This window comes from Mustelus asterias, chromosome 21 (assembly GCF_964213995.1).
Source record: "Mustelus asterias chromosome 21, sMusAst1.hap1.1, whole genome shotgun sequence".
Classification (NCBI taxonomy): Eukaryota; Metazoa; Chordata; class Chondrichthyes; order Carcharhiniformes; family Triakidae; genus Mustelus; species Mustelus asterias.
Window position 1 is genome coordinate 5,693,640 of NC_135821.1, and position 27,739 is coordinate 5,721,378.

The 27,739-nt window shown below is 48.4% G+C and overlaps 1 protein-coding gene across 1 annotated transcript; it reads right to left on the reverse strand.

The window, feature by feature from the left end:
• Positions 1–4,686: 4,686 nt before the first annotated feature.
• LOC144509059 (uncharacterized) lies at positions 4,687–27,138 on the reverse strand. Its single transcript, XM_078237369.1, has 6 exons — positions 27,039–27,138; positions 22,312–22,907; positions 13,679–13,813; positions 12,423–12,523; positions 11,041–11,304; positions 4,687–7,684 (listed from the first exon to the last, which is right to left on the reverse strand). The coding sequence occupies exons 1-6, from the start codon at positions 27,107–27,109 to the stop codon at positions 7,637–7,639; spliced, it is 1,215 nt and encodes a 404-aa protein (XP_078093495.1). The 5' UTR covers positions 27,110–27,138; the 3' UTR covers positions 4,687–7,636.
• Positions 27,139–27,739: the final 601 nt, after the last annotated feature.

Sequence of the window (27,739 nt, forward strand, 5' to 3'; positions counted from 1 at the left end):
ACTAGAGGGCACAGCCTCAAAATAAAGGGGGGTCAGTTTAGGACAGAGTTGAGGAGGAACTTCTTCTCTCAGAGGGTGGTGAATCTCTGGAATTCTCTGCCCACTGAAGTGGTGGAGGCTACCTCGTTGAATATGTTTAAATCACGGGTAGATGGATTCCTGGTTGGTAAGGGAATTAGGGGTTATGGGGATCAGGCGGGTAAGTGGAACTGATCCACTTCAGATCAGCCATGATCTTATTGAATGGCGGGGCAGGCTCGAGGGGCTAGATGGCCTACTCCTGCTCCTATTTCTTATGTTCTTATGTTCTAAACCCGCTGGCTTCTTCCCCATTCCTCTCCCTTTCCCAGCCCAGTGACAGAGAGGTAACTTGTAGTGTCTCAACTGCGACCTCGACCAAACCTGGTTAACCCAGGGCAGGCCGGGAGGTTGAAGGCGAGATCTTCTGTATCTCATCTTCATATCATGTGGCTCAGTCTAAGTCAGTGAGCTATGTGGGAGATTTTTAAAAAAATACATACAGACGGATTTCTCCATTTGAGAGCTGATAGCTTTGCATCAGTTTTTATAAAGTTTATTTATTGGTGTCACAAGTAGGCTTACATTAACACTGCGTTGAAGTTACTGTGAAAATCCCCTAGTCGCCACACTCCGGCGCCTGTTTGGGTACACTGATGGAGAATTTAGCATGGTCAATGCACCTAACCGTAGAGTCACAGAGATTTACAGCATGGAAACAGGCCCTTCGGCCCAACCTGTCCATGCCGCCCATTTTACCACTAAGCTAGTCCCAATTGCCCGCGTTTGGCCCATATCCCTCTATTTCCATCTTACCCATGTAACTGTCTGAACGCTTCTTAAAAGACAAAATTGTACCCGCCTCTACTACTGCCTCTGGCAGCTTGTTCCAGACACTCACCACCCTCTGTATGAAAAAGATTGCACCTCTGGACCCTTTGGTATCTCTTCCCTTTCACCTTTAAACCTATGCCCTCTCGTTTCAGACTCCCCGACCTTTGGCAAAAGCACATCTTTGGGACTGTGGGAGGAAACCGGAGCACCCGGGGAGGAAACCCACGCAGACACGGGGGGGAGAACATGCAGACTCCACACAGACAGTGACCCAAAGCTGGAAATCGAACCCGGGTCCCTGGCGCTGTGCGGCAAGCAGGGCTAACCCACTGTGCCGCCACCACTATTCCCACGCCATGCAATGCCACTCAAATGATGTGGATGGTAAAGCAGGGCGGTTTGGTGATCGAGATCTCCGTCTCCTGTAAACATTCCGACTAAGACTGGCTCGCAAAAGTAGAACACGCACACCGCAGAGAATTCAGAAAAACAATAGAAATCATTTTTTTTTAAAAATCACAATTTCACATCTTACAAAAGCATTAAAAATGTACAAGACATTTTAATATATATATATATATATATATATCTGCTTACACCAAAATCAAATATACAAAACACACTATGATGGAGAACTAAAGTGTCCTTCAAATCAACACTCACTGCTGAGGCAGCAACTTGTTTCCCAGATCGAATGCTACTTGTCAAATCATTGAGGAGTCTGGGAAAAAAAATGCTACTTGCCTTAGGCCAGTTTCCAAACCGGTCTGCCCATTTGTGCTCCAAAATGGCTCCACCATCACCCCTCCTCCCCCCAACCATGTCTCAGAGGCTGTTCGACCCAGCAGGCATCTCTGCCCAGTCTGATTCTATCCATCACCCATTTCTGGCTCTCTCATTTTCCTGATGTGGAGATGCCGGCGTTGGACTGGGGTAAACACAGTAGGAAGTTTAACAACACCAGGTTAAAGTCCAACAGGTTTATTTGGTAGCAAAAGCCGCACAAGCTTTCGGAGCCCCAAGCCCCTTCTTCAGGTGAGTCCTTACTGTCCTTACTCACCTGAAGAAGGGGCTTGGGGCTCCGAAAGCTTGTGTGGCTTTTGCTACCAAATAAACCTGTTGGACTTTAACCTGGTGTTGTTAAACTTCTTACTCTCTCATTTTCCAACAGGTTACTTACTAGTTTGGGGGGGCGGGGCTGGGGTGGGGGGGGGGGTGGTCACTGGATACTGAATCATAGAATCCCTACAGTGCAGGAGGAGGCCATTTGGCCCATTGAGTCTGCACCGACCACAATCTCACCCAGACCCTATTCCCGTAACCCCACATATTTACCCTACTAATCCCCCTGACACCAAGGGGCAATTTAGCATGACTAATACATCTAACCCGCACATCTTTGAACTGTGGAAGGAAACCGGAGCACCCGGAGGAAACCCACGCAGACATGGGGAGAATGTGCAAACTCCACACAGGCAGTTAGCCGAGGCCGGAATTGAACCCGGGTCCCTGTGAGGCAGCTGATGGCATGGTGGCACAGTGGTTAGCACTGCTGTCTCACAGTGCCAGGGGCCCGGGTTCGATTCCCGGCTTGAGTCACTGTTTGCGTGGAGTTTGCACGTTCTCCGTGAGTTTCCTCCGGGTGCTCCGGTTTCCTCCCACAGTCCAAAGATGTGCGGATTAGGATTAGGCCATGCTAAATTACCCCTTAGTTTCAGGGGGACTAGTTAGGGTAAATGCATGGGTTTATGGGGATAGGGCCTGGGTGGGATTGTAGTCAGTTTAGACTTGATGGGCCGAATGACCTTCTTCTGCACTGTAGGGGTCTATGACCTGGAACTGGACAATCCCTCCACCCGACCCAGTCCAAGAGAGCAGGGCTAATTGTAGTCCTTAAAGTTTATAGTATTAAAGAAATTCTATTGTTCTTCATAAAGGTTAATGCTACTTTTTTATTATTCAGTCATGGGATATGGGCGTCACTAGCTGGGCCAGCATTTATTACCCATCCCTGGTCGCCCGAGGGTAGTTGAGAGTCAACCACATTGCTGTGGCTCTGGAGTCACATGTGGGCCAGACTGGGTAAGGATGGCAGATTTCCTTCTCTAAAGGGACATCAGTGAACCAGATGGGTTTTTCCAACAATAGTTTCATGGGTCATCAGTAGATTCTTAATTCCAGATGTTTTTTATTGAATTCAAATTCCACCATCTGCCGTGGTGAGATTCGAATCCGGGTCCCCAGAACATAAGCTGAGTTTCTGGATTAATAGTCTAGCGATAATACCACTAGGCCATCGCCTCCCCGTGAATAAAAAGTTGGTAAACGCCGATGTGTAGCGATTGGGAGGAACAGGTCATCCATGGTTCCCGAGGCTCCCCTCCACGGGGGGGGGGTGAGGGGCTTTACTTCAACTCATGCCCTGATCTGTTGTAGACTCGTCAATAGAGATCGATCGCAGTGTTTAGACAATAACTCCATTGTCACTGTATCAAGTGACCACCAGAGGAAAGTGAGTCAGGTAAATTCTGGTCTTAAATCCTTCCTGAGCCAATTGCTCCCAGGTTTGCACTGACCTTGGAGCAGGTCCAGAGTCCAAGATGTGGACTTGCTTCCTTATCTTGCGTAATAAATTCAAAGTCAATTACTATCCATCGCGTCAGAGTGCGCTGAATGAGGTGTAATTGCTGGGTACACACCAAACCCTCAACCTTCTCACCCATCTCAGCATTAACCAAATATTGGAATACACAAACTGTTTCAGCAAAAGTTTATCATGGACTCCCTACAGTGCAGGAGGAGGCCATTCGGCCCATCCAGTCTGCACCGACCACAATCCCACCCAGGCCCTATTCCCCATAACCCCTCATATTTACCCTGCTAATCCCCCTGACACTAGGGTCAATTTAGCATGGTCAATCAACCTAACCCACGTATCTTTGGACAGCGGGAGGAAACCGGAGCACCCGGAGGAAATCCACGCAGACACGGGGAGAATGTGCAAACTCCACACAGACGGTGACCCGAGGGCAGAATTGAACCCGGGACCCTGGAGCTGTGAGGCAGCAGTGCTAACCACTGTGCCGCATACTCTTCACTCACCCGTGAGTGAAGACGGAAAGTGAGACCCTCACTAACCCAAACCTGACATGCAGGGGTCCGAGACGTAGACAGTGAATGGTTCCCCATCCTTTACTTTGGCTCAAATTCAAAGGATTAAAGTTAATTTGGCTTTTAGTGGTTTTGTCTACCTGTAGTCGATAGCAGCTCATTAATATCAGTCCACACGGTCAAGGAAATATTTTTTTTAGTTGACAGTCTGAGTGGTGGAAAGCAGGTTGTGATTCACTATGGCTTGGTGGACTGTACAAAATTCAGGAAATAATACAGATGTTTCTTTCTTTATTACAATCCTACAGTGCAGAACGAGGCCATTTGGCCCATTAACTCTGCACCGACCACAATCCTACCCAGGCCCTATCCCCATAACCCCATGCATTTACCCTAGCTAGTCCTCCTGACACTAAGAGCAATTAGCATGGCCTATCTACCCTAACCCGCACATCTTTGGACTGTGGGAGGAAACCGGAGCACCCGCCCACCCAGACACAGGGAGAGCATAAAGACTCCACACAGACAGTGACCCAAGCAGGGAATCGAACCCGGGTCCCTGGCGCCGTGAGGCAGTAGTGCTACCCACTGCGCCACCCTGCTGCCCAATTGGGGGACATGGGCATTGCTGGCTGGCCAGCATTTATTACCCATCCCTAGTTACCCTTTGAGGACAGTTAAGAGTCAACCACATTGCTGTGGCTCTGGAGTCGCATGTCGGCCAGACCGGGTAAGGACGGCAGATTTCCTTCCCTAAAGGACATTAGTGAACCAGGTGGGTTTTTCCGACAATCGACAATGATTTCACGATCATCAGTCAACTGTTGAAAGGCCAAGAATTTAGTCCTGCTCTGGCAGACTTTGGCATATGAACTGTAATAACTGGAACATCAGAACATTGGCATGTGAAAAGAGTTTTTAAAAAAAAAGTTGTTCATGGGATGTGGGCGTCGCTGTCTGGGCCGGCATTTATTGCCCAACCCTGAGGACAGTTAAGAGTCAACCACATTGCTGTGGCTCTGGAGTCACGTGTAGGCCAGACCGGGTAAGGACGGCAGATTTCCTTCGCTGAAGGACATTAGTGAACCAGATGGGTTTTTCCGACAATCGACAATGGTTTCATGGCCATCAGTAGATTCTTAATTCCAGATATATTTTATTGAATTCAAATTCCACCATCTGCCGTGGCGGGATTCGAACCCGGGTCCTCAGAACACCCGCTGAGTTTCTGGATTAATAGTCGAGCGATAATACCACCAGGCCATCGCCTCCCCTGCATTGTGGGCCTGGAGTCACATGTAGGCCAGACCGGGTAAGGATGGCAGATTTCCTTCCCTAAAAGGGGCATTGGTGAACCAAATTGATTTTTATGGCCATTAGATATTTAATTCCAGATTTTTGTTGAATTCAAATTTCACCGTTTGCCATGGTGGGATTCGAACCCGGGGCCCCCAGAGCAGTACCCTGGGTCTCTGGATTACTAGTGCTGTGATAATATCACTACGCCACTGCCTCCCCATGAAAATGTTGGTCATTTACCATTTACAGTATTCAGGTAGGGCCTGCGATCTCTATCAACCACACTCTGCTGCCAGCAAAGATAATCCCTGAGGACAGTTAAGAGCCATCTGGGGTGTTTACCCCAGTCCAATGCCGGTGGAGATAATCAACCCGGCAGAATTACTCAACCCAATTGCTACGACTGTCTTTTTGTAGATTGAGATTTGAATTTCCAGGCCAGAGAGGGGATTGTGCAAGTTAAAGGTTCGGCCGTGTCAGCAGCTTGGGTAGCAGTGCCCCAACGTGGGATCTACAGCTTGTCTAAACGGACCGGCAACGAGAGATCAACTTCCGCGACTGCGTCCCCATTGGGAATACGACATACGCAACAAATCTTTATACACAGGAAGGCGAAGATTGGGGAAAAACCAATGGAGGAAAAAGCAGCATTTGAAAATAAATGCGCCCCAGTGCCAACAGCGAAACGTGCCAGCTTTGGGAGGTGTTCATCGCGAATGTCGCTGCCCCATCCTGTACTGTACCAACCCTAAACTAAATAACGCCACCTCACATCTCCCTTGCTTTCTCCATATTTATACAGCAACAGATTAATAAATAGCTGCAGAGTGGTGATGCATTCTAAGTACCCAGGTTGCAGAACTTTGCTGGTTTGATTTCACAACAGACCACACATGGTATGGACTATCAGCACTTACCAACCAAACCCAGTCACATTACACTGTTAAAAGCCAAAATTAAAAGCCCCACAACCTTTACATTCTGACAATTAATACTCTCATTAAATCTACGGATGAGAGAATGAGGTAGGTTTCCATGCTTCAACGTATATTTTTCCCTCTCCCCTCGATACCTCTGATCCGCTTATGAAGTTATAGCTCTGGTCTCAGCCTGTCCCCTTGCATCCCCTGTTCTGTAGAGGCAGAAAGGTCCCTCGCTCTTCAAAAGCTACTGCCGAAGAAAGGAGACGTGCTGTTGATGCTTTCCGCCTCGCACTCATCAGGTCAGGTGCCAAATCTCAAAAGGGAAAAAGTGAAAGTTTATTTATTAATATCACAAGTAGGCTTACATTAACACTGCAATGAAGTTACTGTGAAAATCCCCCAGTCGCCACACTCCGACGCCTGTTCGGATACACGGGAGGGAGGATTTAGCAGTGGCCAATGCACCCTAACCAGCACGTCTTTTGGACTGTGGGAGGAAACTGGAGCACTCGGAGGAAACCCACGCAGACACGGGGAGAACGTGCAGACTCTGCACAGACAGTGACCCGAGGCCGGGAATCGAACCCGGGTCCCTGGCGCTGTGAGGCAGCAGTGCTAACCACCGTGGCAAGAAAGGTTTCGAGCTTTGGTATTCTTGCAAAGTGCTCTGATGAGTGCAAGATGGAAAGTTTCGAGAGCATGTCTCTTTTTCTCAGTGGTGCTCAAACTCTGCTTTACAAAATGACCATTTTAAAAACATATATATTTGGGTGTTGCGCAAACCACGGGGCTATGGACCAAAGCTGGGAAGCGGGTTAGGCTGGATAGTTCCTTCTCTCCCGGCCAGCACAGTTACGATGGGCTGAACAGCCTCCTACAGTGCTCGTCAACGTTCTAGTTCTACGATCAATGTATGATATCGTTAGCGGAAAACAGTGGACCATTGACTGGCCAACCTGTACGACACAACTTTTCTCCACTGATACGATACGAAATCAATAATTAGAAGGTTGTATAAAATCGGAACAACTTGGTTCAAAGCAGCTTTGGATTTTAGGAGAGGTAAGTTGTTTCTTTAGAAAAATGAATGTCAAGTTACAGGTGGCGTAGAATGCATCACCAATTCACCTGTATAAAATACAACTGTGTGTCACAGCAAAGCCAGTAAACATGAAAACGGATGGAGTTTTACCAAATGTCTCTTTAGGTAACGTCAGAGAAAAAAGGTAGTCAGATTGCTTTGTCCTTCATTTGGTCACTTAGCTCAAACTTGCAGCAGCATTGGGTGTCAGTTGTTCCATGGCTACAGCCCCGCTTAACATGTCGGGAGGTTTCCTGATTTGAAAAGTACTTTCGACTCCTTCCTTCTCGGCAAAGGCCACACCCAGAAGCCAGCTCTCCCTTCCTCGAAGCTCTGAGGTTTTAGGTTAATCCCATTTGCTCGCCGGACATCAGTCAATCTGGTGCTCAGATACATCGTCCAGAGGTAGCACCATCGTCTGTCGGAAGATGAGAAACAGGAGTTTGAATAAATTTGGTCAAACAAAGGGATTTGGGAGTCATTGTTCAAGATTCTCTTAAGGTTAACGTGCAGGTTCAGTCGGCAGTTAGGAAGGCAAATGCAATGTTTGCATTCATGTCAAGGGGGCTAGAATACAAGAGTAGGGATTGTACTTCTGAGGCTGTATAAGGCCCTGGTCAGACCCCATTTGGAGTATTGTGAGCAGTTCTGGGCCCCATATCTAAGGAAGGATGTGCTGGCCTTGGAAAGGGTCCAGAGGAGGTTCACAAGAATGATCCCTGGAATGAAGAGCTTGTCGTATGAGGAACGGTTGCGGACTCTGGGTTTGTATTCATTGGAGTTTAGAAGGATGAGGGGGGATCTTATTGAAACTTACAGGATACTGCGAGGCCTGGATAGAGTGGACGTGGAGAGGATGTTTCCACTAGTAGGAAAAACTAGAACCAGAGGGCACAACCTCAGGCTAAAGGGACGATCCTTTAAAACAGAGATGAGGGGGAGTTTCTTCAGCCAGAGAGTGGTGAATCTGTGGAACTCTTTGCCGTAGAAGGCTGTGGAGGCCAGGTCATTGAGTGTCTTTAAGACAGAGATACATAGGTTCTTGATTAATAAGGGGATCAGGAGTTATGGGGAAAAGGCAGGAGAATGGGGATGAGAAAAATATCAGCCATGATTGAATGGCGGAGCAGACTCGATGGGCCGAGTGGCCTAATTCTGCTCCTATGTCTTATGGTCTAAGCCCACATTGCTGATGCTCACATGAGCACCCACAACTTCCTTTTAAAAAGTTTATTTATTAGTCACAAGTAGGCTTACATTAACACTGCAATGAAGTTACTGTGAAAATCCCGTAGTCGCCACACTCCGGCGCCTGTTCGGGTACACTGAGGGAGAATTTAGCACTGCCAATGCAGCCTAACCAGCACGTCTTCCAGACTGTGGGAGGAAACCCACGCAGACACGGGGAGAACGTGCAAACTCCACACAGACAGTGACCCAAGCCGGGAATCGAACCCGGGTCCCTGGCGCTATGAGGCAGCAGTGCTAACCACTGTGCTGCCGCCCACTGTATATGTGAAGTAAATTTAGCTCAGACACTCGTTTGACTTTGTTCACAGTGCTCTTACCTCCGCATCAGTCATAGATTCCCTACTGTGTAGAAGGAGACCATTTGGCCCATCGAGTCTGCACCAACTCTCCAAGAGAATATCTTACCCAGGCCCTCCCACCAGCACCCCCCCCCCCCCGTGCTATCTCCATAAAACCATGCAGTTACCTCACTAATCCCCCTAATCTACACACCTTTGGACACTAAGGGGCAATTTAGCACAGCCAATCCACCTAACCTGCACATCTTTGGACTGTGGGAGGAAACCGGAGCACCCGGAGGAAACCCAGGCAGACATGGGGAGAACGTGCAGACTCCACACAGACAGTGACCCGAGGCTGGAATCGAACCCAGATTGCTGGCGTTGTGAGATAGCAGTGCTAATCATTGTGCTACCATGCAGTCCATATAGGCTTGGTCACATGATCTGAACTGACATATCAATGCTGCATTATTGGGCGTCACCTTTTGGCTGAGGCCCCTTTGCACTATGGAGGTGGGTGTCGAAACTCCATTGGCGCTATTAGGAGGTCAGTTCTCCTGATGGTCCGAGCCAACTTTTCTCCCTCACACGTCCACCCACCCTCACCGAAAGCACACAGGTTGCTGGGCATTGATAATATGCACTGCTTAAGGGAACTTGCAGAGTGCAACTGGACTACCACATTTGATGTTGGTATGTGCCCTCAGACTTTTGTATCTTTTTCCCAAAGGAAGAAGGTGGAAGAGAGAATGTCCAGGCTGCGTGGGGTCCTTAATTATGCTGGCTGCTTTGCCGAGGCAGCGGGAAGCATAGACAGAGTCAATGGATGGGAGACTGGTTTGCGTGATGGATTGGGCTACACTCACGACCCTTGGGTCACTGTCTGTGTGGAGTTTGCACGTTCTCCCCGTGTCTGCGTGAGTTTCCTCCGGGTGCTCCGGTTTCCTCCCACAGTTCAAAAGATGTGTGGGTTAGGTTGATTGGCCATGATAAATTGCCCCTTAGTATCAGGGAAATTAGGAGGGTAAATATGTGGGGTTACGGGGATAGGGCCGAGGTGAGATTGTTCTTGGTGCAGGCTTGATAGGCTGAATGACCTCCTTCTGCACTGTAGGGATTCTATGATTCTTTGTAGTTTCTTGTGGTCTTGGGCAGAGCAGGAGCCATACCAAGCTGTGATACAACCAGAAAGAATGCTTTTTATGGTGCATCTGTAAAAGCTGGTGAGAATCGTAGCTGACATGCCAAATTTCCTTAGCCTTCTGAGTGGACTTTCTTAACTATAGCGTCGGCGTGGAGGGACATGCTCTCCTTGACGTTCTTCCGTCAGGTAAAAGGTACAAAAGTTTGAGGTCATGTACCAACTGACTCAAGAACAGCTTCTTCCCTGCTGCCATGAGACCTTTGAATGGACCTACCTTATATTAAGTTGATCTTTCTCTACACCCTAGCTATGATTGTACCACCACATCCCGCACCCTCTCCTTTCCTTCACCACTATGTACTCTATGAATGGTATGTTTTGTCTGTTAGCACTGCGGCCTCACAGCGCCAGGGAACCGCGTTCGATTCCTGGCTTGGGTTGTTGTCTGTGTGGAATTTGCACATTAAAGTTAAAAGTTAAATTTATTTATTAGTCACAAGTAAGGCTTACATTAACACTGCAATGAAGTTACTGTGAAAATCCCCTAGCCGCCACACTCCGACGCCTGTTCGGGTCAATGCACCCTAACCAGCACGTCTTTCAGACTGTGGGAGGAAACCGGAGCACCCGAAGGAAACCCACGCAGACACGGGGAGAATGTGCAGACTACGCACAGACAATGACCCGAGCCGGGAATTGAACCCGGGTCTCTGGTGCTGTGAGGCAGCAGTGCTAACCCACTGTGCCACCGTTCTCCCCGTGTCTGCGTGGGTTTCCTCCGGGTGCTCCGGTTTCCTTCCACAGTCCAAAGATGTGCAGGTTAGGTTGATTAGCCGTGGTAAATTGCCCCTTAGTGTCCCGGGACGCATAGCTTGGAGGGATTAGCAGGGTAAATATGTGGGGTTACGGGGATAGGGCCTGGGTGGGATTGTTGTTGGTGCAGACTCGATGGGTTGAATGGCCTCCTTCTGCACTGTAGGGATTGTATCGATTCTATGGAAACAATACTTTTGACCGTATCCCAATACTTGTGAGAATAATAAATCAAATCAAAGCCCGGGAGAGGGACAACAGTTCTTTATTTGATTGCTCACTCACCCAGCCGCCATTCTCCTGTAACCAGGGCACAAACATGTCCATGTACTGCATGCTGTATCCCATCAACTGCTGCACCGGGTGACTGCTGATCCCGGCCACTCTCCGCGTCAGCTCCATGGTCAGTGCGATCTTGGTGAGCTCGGGGCTGGTGGTCGGACCCTGGTGTTGCTCTTCCACATTGGCCGTGAAAACGTCCACCAGCTGGGAGAAGCTCCGGTAGGACATCCGACTGACCGTCCGCTGGAGAACTGGGTCCTCCTTTATCTATGAGAGAGAGAGAGTAACATTGAACACAGAGCCCGTTTCAACTTAAACCACATACACATTTCAAAATAACATCTTGCATCCCTCCTTCCTTACTGTACCGGACCTTCTATTACCAGTTCTTTTTGTCAATATCTTACATTGTGAAGATAAAAGCAAATTACTGCGGGTGCTGGAATCTGAAACCAAAAGAGAAAATGCTGGAAAATCTCAGCAGGTCTGGCAGCATCTGTAAGGAGAGAAAAGAGCTGACATTTCGAGTCCAGATGACTCTTTGTTAATTTAGCATGGCCAATCCACCTAACCTGCACATCTTTGGGCACTAAGGGGCAATTTAGCATGGCCAATCCACCTAACCTGCACATCTTTGGGCACTAAGGGGCAATTTAGCATGGCCAATCCACCTAACCTGCACATCTTTGGGCACTAAGGGGCAATTTAGCATGGCCAATCCACCTAACCTGCACATCTTTGGGCACTAAGGGGCAATTTAGCTTGGCCAATCCACCTAACCTGCACATCTTTGGGCACTAAGGGGCAATTTAGCATGGCCAATCCACCTAACCTGCACATCTTTGGGCACTAAGGGGCAATTTAGCATGGCCAATCCACCTAACCTGCACATCTTTGGGCACTAAGGAGCAATTTAGCATGGCCAATCCACCTAACCTGCACATCTTTGGACTGTGGGAGGAAACCGGAACACCCGGAGGAAACCCATGCAGACATGGGGAGAACATGCAGACGCCGCACAGTGACCCAAGACCAGAATTGAACCCGGGTCCCTGGCACTGTGAGACAGCAGTGCTAACCACTGTGCCACCATGTCGCGCAGAGAGAGTTGGGGCATGTATTTGGGGGGTGAGGAGTTGACAGGATTACAGACAAAGACCTGTGGCCTAAACACAACTGCTCTTTTGCAGAGAGAGCGCGGCAAATGATGGGATCTTTCTTTGCCGAGAGTTTCCATGACATCCTGAACGTTTGAACACTAAAAGCATTCCCGAAGCTTTTGAGAGTTGGAAAAGGTCACTTCTGGGCTCCATTGGATTTGGGTTTTGGACACCGAGGGGTTTTGCCGACCGCACCCCCCCTCAGGCAGGGTCGCTGCCTCTCACCTTCTCGTTGATTCCATCGCCTTGTTGTTGCAGCAACAGCACAATTTTCTCAATCATCTTCTCCTTGTCGCTCAACGCGTTCTGGTGGAAGTTATTGTTCACTAAAGAAATTCAGTGAGAGCAGACGTCAGATGGTGAGAAGTGAACCGACGCATCCTGGGTGAATTTGGGGCCATTCCTATCCAGGCCAGCCACTCCTCCATGCCCACACTAGCCTATCGGGTGGGATATCCAACTCACAAACCTCTGCACTGGCTCCGATTGGCTGGGAGGTTGGAGTTATCTGTTCTTTCAGAACCTTGCTCCCCGAGCAAAATTAAACTCTCCCGTATCTATTTTTTAAAAAGAGTCTGTTAAGTAGGAGCATTCAATCAGAGGATCATTACAGTACAGCAGGAGGCCATTCAGCCCGTCGAATCTGTACCGACCCACCCAGGCCTTCCCTTTGTCCTAACCCCATGTATTTAGCATGGCCAATCCACCCAACCTGCATATCTTTGGATACAAAGGGGCACTTTAGCATGGCCAATCCACATAACCTATACATCTTTGGACACTGAGAGGCAATTTAGCATGGCCAATCCACATAACCTATACATCTTTGGACACTAAGAGGCAATTTAGCATGGCCAAACCAACCAACCCGCACATCTTTGGAGTGTGGGAGGAAACCGGAGCACCCGGAGGAAACCCACAGGGAGAACGTGCAAACTCCACACAGTCACCCGAGGCTGGAATCAAACCTGGGTCCCTGGCGCTGTGAGGTTAACCACCGTGCCGTCAATCTGGTTAACCTACTTTCCCACACATCCTTGGGATCATAGAGTCCCTACAGGAGGCCATTTGGCCCATCGGGTCTGCACCGACCACAATCCCACCCAGGCCTTATTCCTGTCACCCCACATATTTACCCTGCTAATCCCCCTGACATTAAGGGGCAATTTAGCATGGCCAATCAACCTAATCCGCACATCTTTGGAGTGTGGGAGGAAACTGGAGCACCCGCAGGAAACCTACGCAGACACGGGGGGAGAATGTGCAGACTCTGCACAGTGACCTGAGGCCGGAATTGAACCAGAGTCCCTGACGTTGAGAGGCAGCAGTGTTAAACACTGTGCCTCCGTGATCCTATCCCTTGTGTTCCTCCCCCTTCCCTCACCTTGGCTCTCAGAAAGATCCCCATCCGTTTCCCGAGGTCCCTCCACTACTACCACCGCCCACTCCCCCACTCCCAGCATGTCCCAGACAACACTTACCATTTTCTAGGCCAACACTCTCAAGGCTTGGGGTCAATCGGTCAATGCCAGTCTGTGCACAGTACTGCTGTGCCAATTTATCCAGCTTCTTTGCCACCTTCGAGTAGAATTCCACATCATTGTTTTTGTTGGATCCTGCAAACAACAAAGAAAGGGCCGGTGAAAGGTTAGAGTTGAACGGTATCGACAAGAGGGCCGAGAGAGCGATACGTGACCGCGAAACACACATACAAGAGGCTCAGATGTAGCCACAGGTGAAAGCACTGGCTGACCCACCCGCCTGACTCAGAAGGATCTGGGTTGAAATCCCACGATGGGGAGATGCCAGCATTGGACAGGGGTAAGCACAGTAAGAAGTCTCACAACACTAGGTTAAAGTCCAACAGGTTTATTTGGTAGCACAAGCCACTAGCTTTCGGAGCGCTGCCCCTTCATCAGGTGAGTGGGAGTTCTGTTCACAATCAGGACATATAAAGACACAAACTCAATTTTTGCCTTTATATGCCCTGTTTGTTAACAGAACTCCCACTCACCTGACAAAGGAGCAGTGCTCCAAAAGCTAGCGGCTTGTGCTACCAAATAAACCTGTTGGACTTTAACCTGGTGTTGAAATCCCACTCCAGACACAAAATCCAGGCTGATACTCGAGTTCAGAATTGAGAGTGGTGCACTGCTGGAGGTTTTGTATTTTGCACTAGGCCTGTCCCCTCACTGTTTGGCAAGTGGGCAGAAGGAGAGTTTTCTGTAGCCAATACCTATCCCTCAATCTCTTTTTTTTAAATTTGGGGGAGGTGATAGTCTTGTGGTATTATCGCTAGACTATTAATCCAGAAACTTAGCTAATGTTCCGGGACCCCGGGTTCGAATCCCACCACGGCAGATGGTGGAATTTGAATTCAACAATAAAACATCTGGAATTAAGAATCTACTAATGACCCATTGTCGATTGTCGCAAAAACCCATCTGGTTCACTAATGCCCTTTAGGGAAGGAAATCTGCTGTCCTTACCCGGTCTGGCCTACATGTGACTCCAGAGCCACAGCAATGTGGTTGACTCTTAACTGCCCCTCCAGGGGCAACTAGGGATGGCAATAAATGTTGGCCCAGCCAGCGACGCCCATGTCCCCCAAATGAATAGAAAAAAAATTATTTCATGGGACATGAGCATAGCTGGCTGGCCAGCATTTATTGCCCATCCCTAGTTGCCCTTGGAGGGCAACCACATTGCTGTGGCTCTGGAGTTACATGTAGGCCAGACCGGGTAAGGACGGCAGATTTCTTTCCCTAAAGGACATTAGTGAACCAGATGGGTTTTTCCAACAATCGATAATGGTTTCATGATCATCAGTAGATTCCAAATACTTTTTTATTGAATTCACCACCTGCCGTGGTGGGATTCGAACCCGGGTCCCCAGAACATTATCCAGTTCTCTGGATTACTAGTCCAGCCGCAATACCACTACGCCACTGCCTCCCCGATTACTGCCAATTGTGGGATCTTGCTGTGCACAAACTGGTCACCTCATTTCGTACATTTACAACACTGACTATTCTTCAACAGTACTTCATTAACGAACTTAACTGAATGAGAGAATAGACTAAAAGAATGAATGACCTCCCTCTGTTCCGATATGACCCAGTGTGACCCAGTGTCTGGTCTGTGTGACTCGCCAGTTGTAACAGAAATCACAATGGTATCTATTTACTTGGTCACTCTTATTGCAGCCAAACACCGGGTCGCTTATTCCCTGGAATACAAAGATTTACAGCACATTTGACCCATCTCATTCATGCCAGTTTAGTGCTGCATATGAGCCTTCGCCCAACCCCTTCACCCAACAGACCCTTCTCTTCCATTCTCCCTCATGTCTTTATTAGACCATAAGATATAGGAGCAGAATTAGGCCATTCGGCCCATTGAGTCTGCTCTGCCATTCAATCATAGAATCTTACAGTGCAGAAGGAGGCCCATCGAGTCTGCACCGACCACAATCCCACCCAGGCCCCATCCCCGTAACCCCATGCATTTACCCTAGCTAGTCCCCCTGACACTAAGGGGCAATTTAGCACGGCCAGTCCACCAAATCTGCACATCTTTGGACTGTGGGAGGAAAGCGGAGCACCCGGAGGAAATGCACGCAGACACGGGGAGAACGTGCGGACTCCACACAGACAGTGACCCAAGTCGGGAATCGAACCGGGGCCCCTGACGCTGTGAGGCAGCAGTGCTAACCACTGTGCCACCGTGCCGCCCCATATCATGGCTGATAAGTTTCTCAACCCCATTCTCCCATCTTTTCCCCGTAATATTTGACCCCCTTATCAATCAAGAACCTATCTATCTCTGTCTTAAATGCACTCAATGACCCGGCCTCCTCTGTGGCAATGAATTCCACAGATTCACCACCCTCTGGCTGAGGAAATTCCTCCTCATCTCGGTTCTAAAGGGTCATCCCATTACTCTGAGGCTGTGCCCTCGGATGCCAGTCTCTCTGGCTAATGGAAATATCTTCCCCACGTCCACTCTATCCAGGCTGTTCAGTATTATTCAACTTCCCCCTATAGACCATAGAAAAAATACAGCACAAACAGGCCCTTCAGCCCACAAGTTGCGCCGGTCATGTCCCTACCTACCTAGGCTTATATATAGGCTTATCTATAACCTTCAATCCTATTAAGTCCTATGTAGTCATCCAGAAGTCTCTTAAAAGACTCTATTGAGTTTGCCTCCACCACCACTGACGGCAGCCGATTCCACTTACCCACCACCCTCTGAGTGAAAAACTTACCCCTGACATCTCCTCTGTACCTACTCCCCAGCACCTTAAACCTGTGTCCTCTCATAGCAGCCATTTCAGCCCTGGGAAAAAGCCTCCGAGAATCCACCCGATCTATACCTCTCAACATCTTGTACACCTCTATCAGGTCACCTCTCATCCTTCGTCTCTCCAAGGAGAAAACACCGAGCTCCCTCAGCCTATCCTCATAAGGCATGCCAACCAATCCAGGCAACATCCTTGTAAATCTTCTTTGCACCCTTTCAATCATTTCCACATCCCTCCTGTAATGAGGCGACCAGAACTGAGCACAGTACTCCAAGTGGGGTCTGACGAGGGTCTTATATAGCTGCATCATTATCCCCTGACTCCTAAACTCAATCCCTCGATTGATGAAGGCCAGCACACCATACGCCTTCTTAACCACCTCCTCTACCTGCGAGGCCGATTTAAGAGTCCTATGGCCCGGACCCCAAGGTCCTTCTGATCCTCTACACTGCTAAGAGTCTTACCCTTGATATTATACTCCTTCATCCCATTTGACCTGCCAAAATGGACCACTACACATTTATCCGGGTTGAAGTCCATCTGCCACTTCTCCGCCCAGTCTTGCATCCTATCTATGTCACGCTGCAGCTTCTGACATCCCTCCAACCTATCCACAACACCACCAACCTTCGTGTCGTCGGCAAACTTACCAACCCATCCCTCCACTTCCTCATCCAGGTCATTTATGAAAATGACAAACAGCAAGGGTCCCAGAACAGATCCCTGGGGCACTCCACTGGTGACCGACCTCCATTCAGAAAAAGACCCATCTACAACCACTCTCTGCCTTCTGCAGGCAAGCCTTATGCATCAATGTTACAAACATATGAAATAGAAGCAAAAGGAGGCCATTCGGCCCCTTGAGCCTGCTCCGCCATTTAATAAGATCATGGCTGACCAGTTTGTGACTCAATTCCACATTCCCATCTACCCCTGTTAACCTTTGACTCCCGAGCCCAACAAGAATCTTTCTCCCTCCGCCTTAATAATATTCAGTGACCCGCCTCCACCACCTTCTGAGGCAGAGAGGTCCAAAGTCACACAAACCCTCAGAAACAAATGTCTCCTCATCTGTATCCTAAAAGGGCGACCCCTAATTTTAAAAACAGTGCCCCCTAGTTCTGGACTCACCCACACGAGGAAACGTGCTTTCTACGTCCACCTTGTTGAGACTGTTCTTTTTTTCATAAAGTTTATTTATTAGCGTCACAAGTAAGGCTTACATTAACACTGCAATGAAGTTACCGTGAAAATCCCCTAGTCGCCACACTCCGGCGCCTGTTCGGGTAACACTGAGGGAGAATTTAGCACGGCCAACGCACCCTAACCAGCACATCTTTTGGACTGTGGGAGGAAACTGGAGCACCCGGAGGAAACCCACGCAGACACGGGGAGGATGTGCAAACTCCTCACAGACAGTGACCCAAGCTGGGAATCGAACCCAGCTCTCTGGCGCGCTGTGATGTAGCAGTGTTAACCACTGTTCATCATCTTATAGACTACACTCAAGTCGCCCCTTCACTCTTCTGAACTAAAATATAGTTAGCCACAAACCACTCCCTGTGGTAGCCAATTCCACACTCTCACCAGTCTCTGGGTAAATAAGTTTCCCCCGAATTCTCTACTGGATTTATTCGTGACTAGGGGATTTTCACACTAACTTCATTGCAGTGTTAATGTCAGCCTACCTGTGACTAATAAATAAATGAATATATATGCCCTAGTTCTGGTCTCACTGGTTGCACACCTTTGGACTGTGGGAGGAAACCGGAGCACCCGGAGGAAACTCACGCAGACACGGGGAGAACGTGCAGCCTCTGCACGGACAGTGACCCAAGCTGGGAATCGAACCTGGGTCCTTGGCGCTGTGAGGCTGCAGTGCTAACCATGGTTGGGGCGAGTCCACCGTGGCCACACTTGGACCCACCCCAACTCTGTCACATCCCCCCCCCCCCCACCCCCCGTCCTCACAACACTCCGCAATCCTGGCATCCTCAATTTTAGTCGCTCCATCCTTAGCAGCCACGCCTTTACCACTGAAAATCCCTCACTGCATCTCTCCCCGTCTCTAACCTTCCTTAATGATACTCCTTAAAATCTTGGGCCAACCCACCCTGATATCTCCTTATGCGGCTCAGAATCATGACAGTAGAGAAGGAGGCCATTCAGTCCATCGAGTTAATACCAACCACAACCCCACCCAGGCCCTATTCAAGGAACCCCATGTGTTTATCCTGCTAATCCCCCTGACACTCAGGAGCAATTTAGCATGGCCAATCCACCTAACCTGCACATCTTTGGAAACTAAGGGGCAATTTAGCATGGCCAATCCACCTAACCTACACACCTTTGGACACTAAGGGGCAATTTAGCATGGCTAATCCACCTAACCTGCACACCTTTGGACACTAAGGGGCAATTTAGCATGGCCAATCCACCTAACCTGCACATCTTTGGAGTGTGGGCGGAAATCGGAGCACCCGGAGGAAACCCATGCAGACACAGGGAGAACGTGTAAACTCCACACAGGCAGTGACCCGAGGCCAGGAATTGAACCCGGGTTCCTGGCACTGTGAGGCAGCAGTGCCACCGTGCCACCCCTTTCAAGTCTTGAAGAAAAGGTCTCATCTCTGAAGAAGTTTCCAAACAGGGTTTTGGGGCAGGTGGGACCTGTACAAGAGAGACGGGTTACACCTAAACTACAAGGGGACCAATATACTTGCAGGGAGATTTGCGAGTGTTATTGGGGAGCGTTTAAACTAGATTTGCAGGGGGATGGGAACCAAAGTGCCAGAGCAGATAGTGGAGCAGGGGTAAAAAGACAGGTTAGTTCAAGCAAAATCACAAATGGAAGGGTAGAGTGTGGTGGAAATAATTTTTTGAGGTGTGTCTATTTCAATGCCAGGAGTATTGTGGGGAAGGCAGATGAGCTGAAGGCGTGGATAGACACATGGAAATATGACATTATAGCCATTAGTGAAACTTGGCTACAGGAGGGGCAGGACTGGCAGCTCAATGTTCCAGGGTTCCAATGTTTCAGGCGGGATAGAGGCAGAGGGATAAAAGGTGGGGGGGTGGCACTGTTGGTCAGGAAAAATGTTACAGCGGTACTCAGGCAGGATAGATTAGGGAGCTTGTCTACAGAGGCCCTATGGGTGGAGCGGAGAAACAGGAAAGGTATGACCACATTAATGGGCTTGTATTATAGACCACCCAATAGTCAGCGAGAATTGGAGGAGCAAATCAGCGGAGAGATAGCTGACAACTGCAAGAAACACAAAGTTGTGATAGTAGGGGATTTTAATTTTCCACATATAGATTGGGACTCGCATACTGTTAAAGGTTTAGATGGGGTAGAGTTTGTAAAATGTGTTCAGGAGAATTTTCTACATCAGTATATAGAGATGCCAACTAGAGAGGATGCGATATTGGATCTCCTATTGGGAAATGAGTTAGGGCAGGTGATGGATGTGAGTGTGAGGGAACACTTTGGATCCAGTGATCATAATGCCATTAGTTTCAACCTGATCGTGGATAAGGATAGATCTGGTCCTCGGGTTGAAGTTCTGAACTGGAAAAAGGCCAAATTTGATGAAATGAGAAGGGATCTGGGAAGTGTGGATTGGCACAGGCTGTTCTCTGGTAAGGATGTAAATGGAAAGTGGGAGGCCTTCAAAGGAGAAATTTTGAGAGTGCAGAGTTTGTATGTTCCTGTCAGGATTAAAGGCAAAGTAAATAGGAATAAGGAACCTTGGTTCTCGAGGCAGATTGTAACACTGATTAAGAGGAAGAGAGAGTTGTATGAAATGTACAGGCAGCAAGGAACACATCAGATGCTCGAGGAGTATAAAAAGTGCAAGAAGCTACTTAAGAGGGAAATCAGGAGGGCTAAAAGAAGACATGAGGTTGCTTTGGCAGACAGAGTGAAGGAAAATCCAAAGAGCTTCTATAGGTATGTTAGGAGCAAAAGGATAGTGAGGGATAAAATTGGTCCTCTTGAAGACCAGAGTGGTAGACTGTGTATGGAACCAAAAGAGATGGGGGAGATACTAAATGGTTTTTTTGCATCCGTATTTACTGAGGAAGCGGGCATGGAGTCTACGGAAATAGGGCAAACTGGTAGGGAGGCCATGGAACCTTTACAGATTAAAGGGGAGGAAGTGCTCACTGTCTTGAGGCAAATCAGAGTGGATAAATCCCCAGGACCGGACAGGGTATTCCCACGGACCTTGAGGGAAGCTAGTGTTGAACTTGCAGGGGCCCTGGCAGACATATTTAAAATGTCAGTATTCACGGGGGAGGTGCCGGATGATTGGAGGGTGGCTCCGGATGATTGGAGGGTGGCTCATGTTGTTCCGTTGTTTAAAAAAGGTTCCAAAAGAAATCCGGGAAATTATCGGCCAGTAAGTTTGACGTCGGTGGTGGGCAAGTTATTGGAAGGTGTGATACGGGATAGGATCTACAAATATTTGGATAGACAGGGACTTATTAGGGAGAGTCAACATGGCTTTGTGCGTGGTAGGTCATGTTTGACCAATCTATTAGAGTTTTTCGAGGAGGTTACCAGGAAAGTGGATGAAGGGAAGGCGGTGGATGTTGTCTACCTGGATTTCAGCAAGGCCTTTGACAAGGTCCCTCATGGGAGGTTAGTTAGGAAGGTTCAGTCGCTAGGTATACATGGGGAGGTAGTAAATTGGATTAGACACTGGCTCAATGGAAGAAGCCAGAGAGTGGTTGTGGAGGATTGCTTCTCTGAGTGGAGGCCTGTGACTAGTGGTGTGTCGCAGGGATCGGTGTTGGGTCCATTGTTGTTTGTCGTCTATATCAATGATCTGGATGATAATGTGATAAATTGGATCAGCAAGTTTGCTGATGATACAAAGATTGGAGGTGTAGTGGACAGTGAGGAAGGTTTTCAAAGCTTGCAGAGGGATTTGGACCAACTAGAAAAATGGGCTGAAAAATGGCAAATGGAATTTAACGCAGACAAGTGTGAGATATTGCACTTTGGAAGGACAAATCAAAGTAGAACGTACAGGGTAAATGGTAGGACTCTGCAGAGTGCAGTTGAACAGAGGGATCTGGGAATACAGGTACAGAATTCCCTAAAAGTGACGTCACAGGTGGATAGGGTCGTAAAGAGTGCCTTTGGTACATTGGCCTTTATTAATCGGAGTATCGAGTATAAAAGTTGGAGTGTTATGGTAAGGTTATATAAGGCATTGGTGAGGCCGAATTTGGAGTATTGTGTACAGTTTTGGTCACCTAGTTACAGGAAGGATGTAAATAAGATTGAAAGAGTGCAGAGAAGGTTCACAAGGATGTTGCCGGGACTTGAGAAGCTGAGTTACAGAGAGAGATTGAATAGGTTGGGACTTTATTCCCTGGAGCGTAGAAGATTGAGGGGAGATTTGATAGAGGTGTATAAGATTTTGATGGGTATAGATAGAGTGAATGCAAGCAGGCTTTTTCCGCTGAGGCTAGGGGAGAAAAAAACCAGAGGGCATGGGTTAAGGGTGAAAGGAGAAAAGTTTAAAGGGAACATTAGGGGGGGCTTCTTCACGCAGAGAGTGGTGGGAGTGTGGAATGAGCTGCCGGATAAAGTGGTAAACGCGGGGTCACTTTTAACATTTAAGAAAAACTTGGACGGGTTCATGGATGAGAGGGGTGTGGAGGGATATGGTCCAAGTGCAGGTCAGTGGGACTAGGCATAAAATGGTTCGGCACAGACAAGAAGGGCCAAAAGGCCTGTTTCTGAGCTGTAATTTTCTATGGTTCCACCTGTCCTGGGAAGGACAAATCACTCACCATTATCCATGGTGTTCAATTGGTCGGTCATCAGGGGCAGGGTGGTGGGACGCGGTGAGGAAGGCTCTGTCTCCTGGTCTCTCTCTGGGGCAAAATCCTCGGCTTTGCCTTGTGAGTGTTTCTTAAACAGATTACGAAACTTCTGACTGCTACTCTTCTTGTGCTTGCCACCCTCCCCCGCAGCGCCTTCCTTGGTCTCGGAATCCGTTGATCCGGTTGTACAGACTATTAAAGGGTTTGCGCCCTTCTGTCTCTTCAAGGAGTTGGTCTTTGAATCAGTTTTGGTGGGCTTCACCAATCCATGATCTTCTAGCAGATCTAAAGAATCCTTGGACTTCTTGTCAGAGTCATTGGGGCTCTTCTTCTTCTGCCTCTGCATTAGTTTCTTGATTGTCGTTCTGAAGCCATGTTTTTTCTCCTCCGCCCGGGCGATTTCCTCGTCCGTTGAATCCCAGTCGATGTGGTCCTCACTTCCTTCCACTCGCTTCAGGCTCCTCTTATTCTCCTCCCCTTCTCGTTCCAAAGTCCCTTTTTGATTCGACTTGCGCCGCACGTGCGTTTTCACAGTGACGTTAGCATCCTGGCCCTCGGGGGTCCTTTAAAACAAAAAGGTATTCAATCAGTGGACAAAGTACCCATGTGAACATCGCACTAATGGCCAAGGGAGGGAAATTGCTGCATGTTCGGTAGCTTCCCAGAAAGGCGAGGAGGGAAAGCAGCAGGGTGGCACAGCGGGTTAGCACTGCTGCCTCACAGCGCCATGGACCCGTGTTCAAAACCGACCTCGGGTCACTGTCTGTGTGGAGTTTGCACGTTCTCCCCGTGTCTGCGTGGGTTTCCTCCGGGGGCTCCGATTTCCTCCCACAGTCCAAAGATTTGTAGGTTAGGTGGATTGGCCATGCTAAGTTGCCCCTTAGTATCCCAAGATGTGCAGGTGAGGTGGATTGGCCATGCTAAGTGTGTGAGGTCACAGGGATAGGGTGGGGGAAAGGGCCTGGGTAAGATTCTCTGTCAGAGAGTCGGTGCAGACTCGATGGGCTGAATGGCCTCCTTCTGCACTGTAGGGATTCTATGAATCAACCTGATTGGCTGGCAATGTTCCGTGGGACCTGCAGCTTCTGGCCCAGAGATAGGGATATCACCCTCTGTGCCCCGAGACCTCCGTCACCCGTAGCACGATTGGCAGAAAATCAGGGGGGGGGTTTTCTCAGGTGTCCTGGTCAATATTTATCCCTCAATCACTAAGACGGAACCCCTGGTCATCACTACGATGCCGCTTGGGATTCCACTGCACCCATTTTGGAGTCAATGGTTGTAAAACGCCTTGGGAATTCATGAGGTCAGGAAGGGTTCTACATAGTTGAAGTTCCATTCTTTCTTTCCAAAGATGTGTTGGGCTCGAGGGCATTGTGGGAACAAGGTGGGAGGAGTTAATAGGATTTGAGGATCGAAGGGCCGAATGGCCTTACTCCTGCTTCTATTTGCTATGTTTTGTATGATGTGCAGGCAAGGGTTGGGATATTGCTGTATTCTCCCGTCCACCTAATTCCAATTTCCAGCATTTGTTCCATAGCCCTGCAGGTTACGGCACTTAAGATGCAAATCCAGACACACAGAAACATAGAATCCACACAGAAACATAGAATCCAGGAGGAGGCCACTATTTAACCCATCGAGTCTGCACCGACCACAATCCCACCCTATTCCTGCAACCCCACACACTTACCCTACTAATCCCTTGACACTAAGGGGCAATTTAGCACGGCCAATCAGCCTAACCCACACATCTTTGGACTGTGGGAGGAAACCGGAGCACCCGGAGGAAACCCACGCAGACACGGGGAGAACGTGCAAACTCCGCACAGACAGTGACCCAGGTCGAGAATCGAACCCAAGTTCCTGGAGCTGTGAGGCAGCAGTGCTAACCACTGCGCCACCCCTCTGAAATGAACTGAGGAATTCTGCCTCGACTACTCTCGGGCAGTAAGCTCCTGACCCCCATCACCCCCAGGGGGCGAAAACATTTGTTCCTCATCTCTCCTCTAACCTTTCAACCAATCACTTTAAATCTACGCCCCCAGGCACTGACCTCTCTGCCAAAATAAAAGGGCCCTTCCCATCCACCCTATCCAGGCCCCTCACAATCCTGTACATCTCAATCAAATCTCCCCTCCGCATCCTCTGATCCAAGAAGAACAATCTATGCCTATCCAATCTCTTCTCATAGTTGATATATATGCCTATTTCCAGCATCACCATCTTGCTCTTATATTCTATACCTTGGCTAATAAATGAAAGGATTCCATTTGCCTTCTCAACCACTTTATCAACCTGTCCTGCTTACCTTCAGGAATGTGTGGACAGTCACTCTGAGGTTCCACACCTCCTCTACACATCTCAGTATCCTCCCATTTATTGTGCAATCCTTTGCCTTGTGTGACCTCCCCAAATGCCTCAGCTCACGCGTCTCTCGGTTGAATTCCATTTGCTACTTTTCGTTCTGTTAAACCAATCCTGCAGTCTCCAGCTATCCTCCACCCGGCCAACTTTTATGTCGGTTGCAAACATCTTGAATATTCCACTGACATTTACATTCAAAAGCAAGGCATCTGAGTCCTGTGGAACCCCACTAGAAATGGCCTCCCTGTCACATAAACACCCATCAATAATTACTCTTGGTTTTCCATTACTGGACCAATTTTGTATTCAATTTGCTGCATTCCCCTAGATCCTGTGGGCTTTCACTTTACTTGGGGGCTGCTCTTTTGATGTGTTGCCTGGTTTCTTTAATTGGGGAGGCGATGGCCTAGTGGTATTATCGCTAGACTATTAATCCAGCAATTCAGCTAATGTTCTGGGGACCCAGGTTCGAATCCCGCCACGGAACATGAAAGAATGCAGGAAGAGAGAGCCAATCATCTCGTGCTGTTCACTTCTGACCTGGAGTTACCTGACCTCCCATCAATAGAATACAAGAGCAGGGATGTACTTCTGAGGCTGTATAAGGCTCTGGTCAGACCCCATTTGGAGTATTGTGAGCAGTTTTGGGCCCCATATCTAAGGAAGGATGTGCTGGCCTTGGAAAGGGTCCAGAGGAGGATCACAAGAATGATCCCTGGGATGAAGAGCTTGTCGTATGAAGAAGGGTTGAGGACTCTGGGTCTGTACTCGTTGGAGTTTAGAAGGATGAGGGGGGATCTTATTGAAATTTACAGGATACCGTGAGGCCTGGATAGAGTGGACGTGGAGAAGATGTTTCCACTAGTCGGAAAAACTAGAACTAGACGGCACAGCCTCAGGCTAAAGGGACGATCCTTTAAAACAGGGATGAGGAGGAATTTCTTCAGCCAGAGAGTGGTGAATCTGTGGAAATCTTTGCCGCAGAAGGCTGTGGAGGCCGGGTCATTGAGTGTCTTTAAGACAGAGATAGATAGGTTCTTGATTAATAAGGGGATCAGGGGTTATGGGGAAAAGGCAGGAGAATGGGGATGAGAAAAATATCAACCTTGATTGAATGGGGGAGCAGACTCGATGGGCCGAGTGGCCTAATTCTGCTCCTATGTCTTATGGTCTTACACAGTAAGAAGTCTCACAACACCAGGTTAAAGTCCAACAGGTTTATTTGGTAGCAAATACCATAAGCTTTCGGAGCGCTGCTCCTTCGTCAGATGGAGTGGAAATGTGCACTGTTTGAGAGCACATTTCCACTCCATCTGACGAAGGAGCAGCGCTCCGAAAGCTTATGGTATTTAAAAAAAAATATTTTTAAAAATACTTTTCCAATTCAATCAAATCAAATCAAATCCAATTCAGAGTCTCAACAAGTTGAGACATTTCAGATCCAGGCTGACAAGACAGGGCGAGCGACCAAATCACCCTGTCCTGGGCCTGATCTACATGAGCCAAGCTGATTGGAGAAGGGGGAGGTTCCTCCTCCAAGACTTGAGCTCATTTGCATCTTAGCCAAAAGGCCGAGATGCCGCTTTAAAAAATTGCTTCATATGAAACATATGAAGCTTCAGTGTAACCTAATGACCTCAACCAAGTGCGGCCGACCATGGGCTGCCGACCATACTACACTTGATCTTAGCCAAAAGGCTGAGAAGCTTATGGTATTTATCCGAAAGCTTATGGTATTTGCTACCAAATAAACCTGTTGGACTTTAACCTGGTGTTGTGAGACTTCTTACTGTGTTCACCCCAGTCCAACGCCGGCATCTCCACATCATGGTCTTACGACAGATGGTGGAATTTGAATTCGATTAAAAAAGAAAAATCTGGAATTAAGAATCTACTGATGACCATGAAACCATTATCGATTGTCGGAAAAACCCATCTGGTTCCTTTCGGGAAGGAAATCTGCCATCCTTACCCAGTCTGGCCTACATGTGACTCCAGAGCCACAGCAATGTGGTTGATTCTCAACTGCCCTCTGAATAAAGGCAATTAAAGATGGGCAATAAATGCTGGCCAGCGACGCCCATGTCCCCATATAAAAATAAATGGCTCCATTCCATTCTATATCTGGAACATTCTTAATCCCTTAACACTTCCACAGTAGCTCAGTTATTGCTCTGGGTTCTTGTGCGAATGTTATGGCGTGACTTGATGGACAATGGCTCCAGAAACATCCTACAATCTGAACAGTGGACACAGGGATGCCTACACCTAACCACCAATCCTGAATGAGACACCGAAAGTCTTTGGTATCAGAACGGGAGACTTACTTTGAGATGAACTTCTTGGCATCGTGGTAGTAACGACCAACATGCCCAACTTTGCCAGCCTCAGCTTCCATCACTGTCCTCCGTAGGAAGGCCCCCACGACCAGCTTGGTTTCATTCTTGAGGACTATAAGGCTCTGCATCTCCTCTTGGCACAGCTTATCCCCCGTCATCCCGGCATCCGGTAGCTGTGCTCCCATTATGGAGCTGAAGGGGGGAGAAACAGAAATAGCAACCATCGTTCATTACTCCCCAACATGCAATCAGATTCCCAAAAACAAAAGAGGAAGTATTTGTAAAGTAGAAGTTTATTTATTAGTGTCACAAGTAAGGCTTACATTAACACTGCAATGAAATTACTGTGAAAATCCCCTAGTCGCCACACTCCGGCACCTGTTCGGGTACACTGAGGGAGAATTTAGCACGGCCAATGCACCTAACCCGCACATCTTTAAACTGTGGGAGGAGACTGGAGCCCCGGAGGAAACCCACGCAGACATGGGGAGAATATGCAAACTCCACACAAACTGTGATCCAAGCCGGGAATCGAACCCGAGTCCCTGGCGCTGTGAGGCAGCAGTGCTAACCACTGTGCCACCACTGGTTCTGTATGCCAGTATTTTGTCATACAGAACCAAAAGGAAAGGGCTGATTAATCCTTCCAAGTATTAAAACAACTCACATTTATACAGTATCTAAAACAT

Bases quoted from the DNA above. Each gene is read 5' to 3' on its own strand.
- LOC144509059 (XM_078237369.1), bottom strand. From the start codon at position 27,109: ATGGAAGCTGAGGCTGGCAAAGTTGGGCATGTTGGTCGTTACTACCAC. The intron at 22,908-27,038 runs GTAAGTCTCCCG...TTTGTTTTAAAG, and splicing joins GCCAAGAAGTTCATCTCAAA to GACCCCCGAGGGCCAGGATG. The intron at 7,685-11,040 runs GTGAGTGAGCAA...ATCTTCCGACAG, and splicing joins TACAGGAGAATGGCGGCTGG to ACGATGGTGCTACCTCTGGA.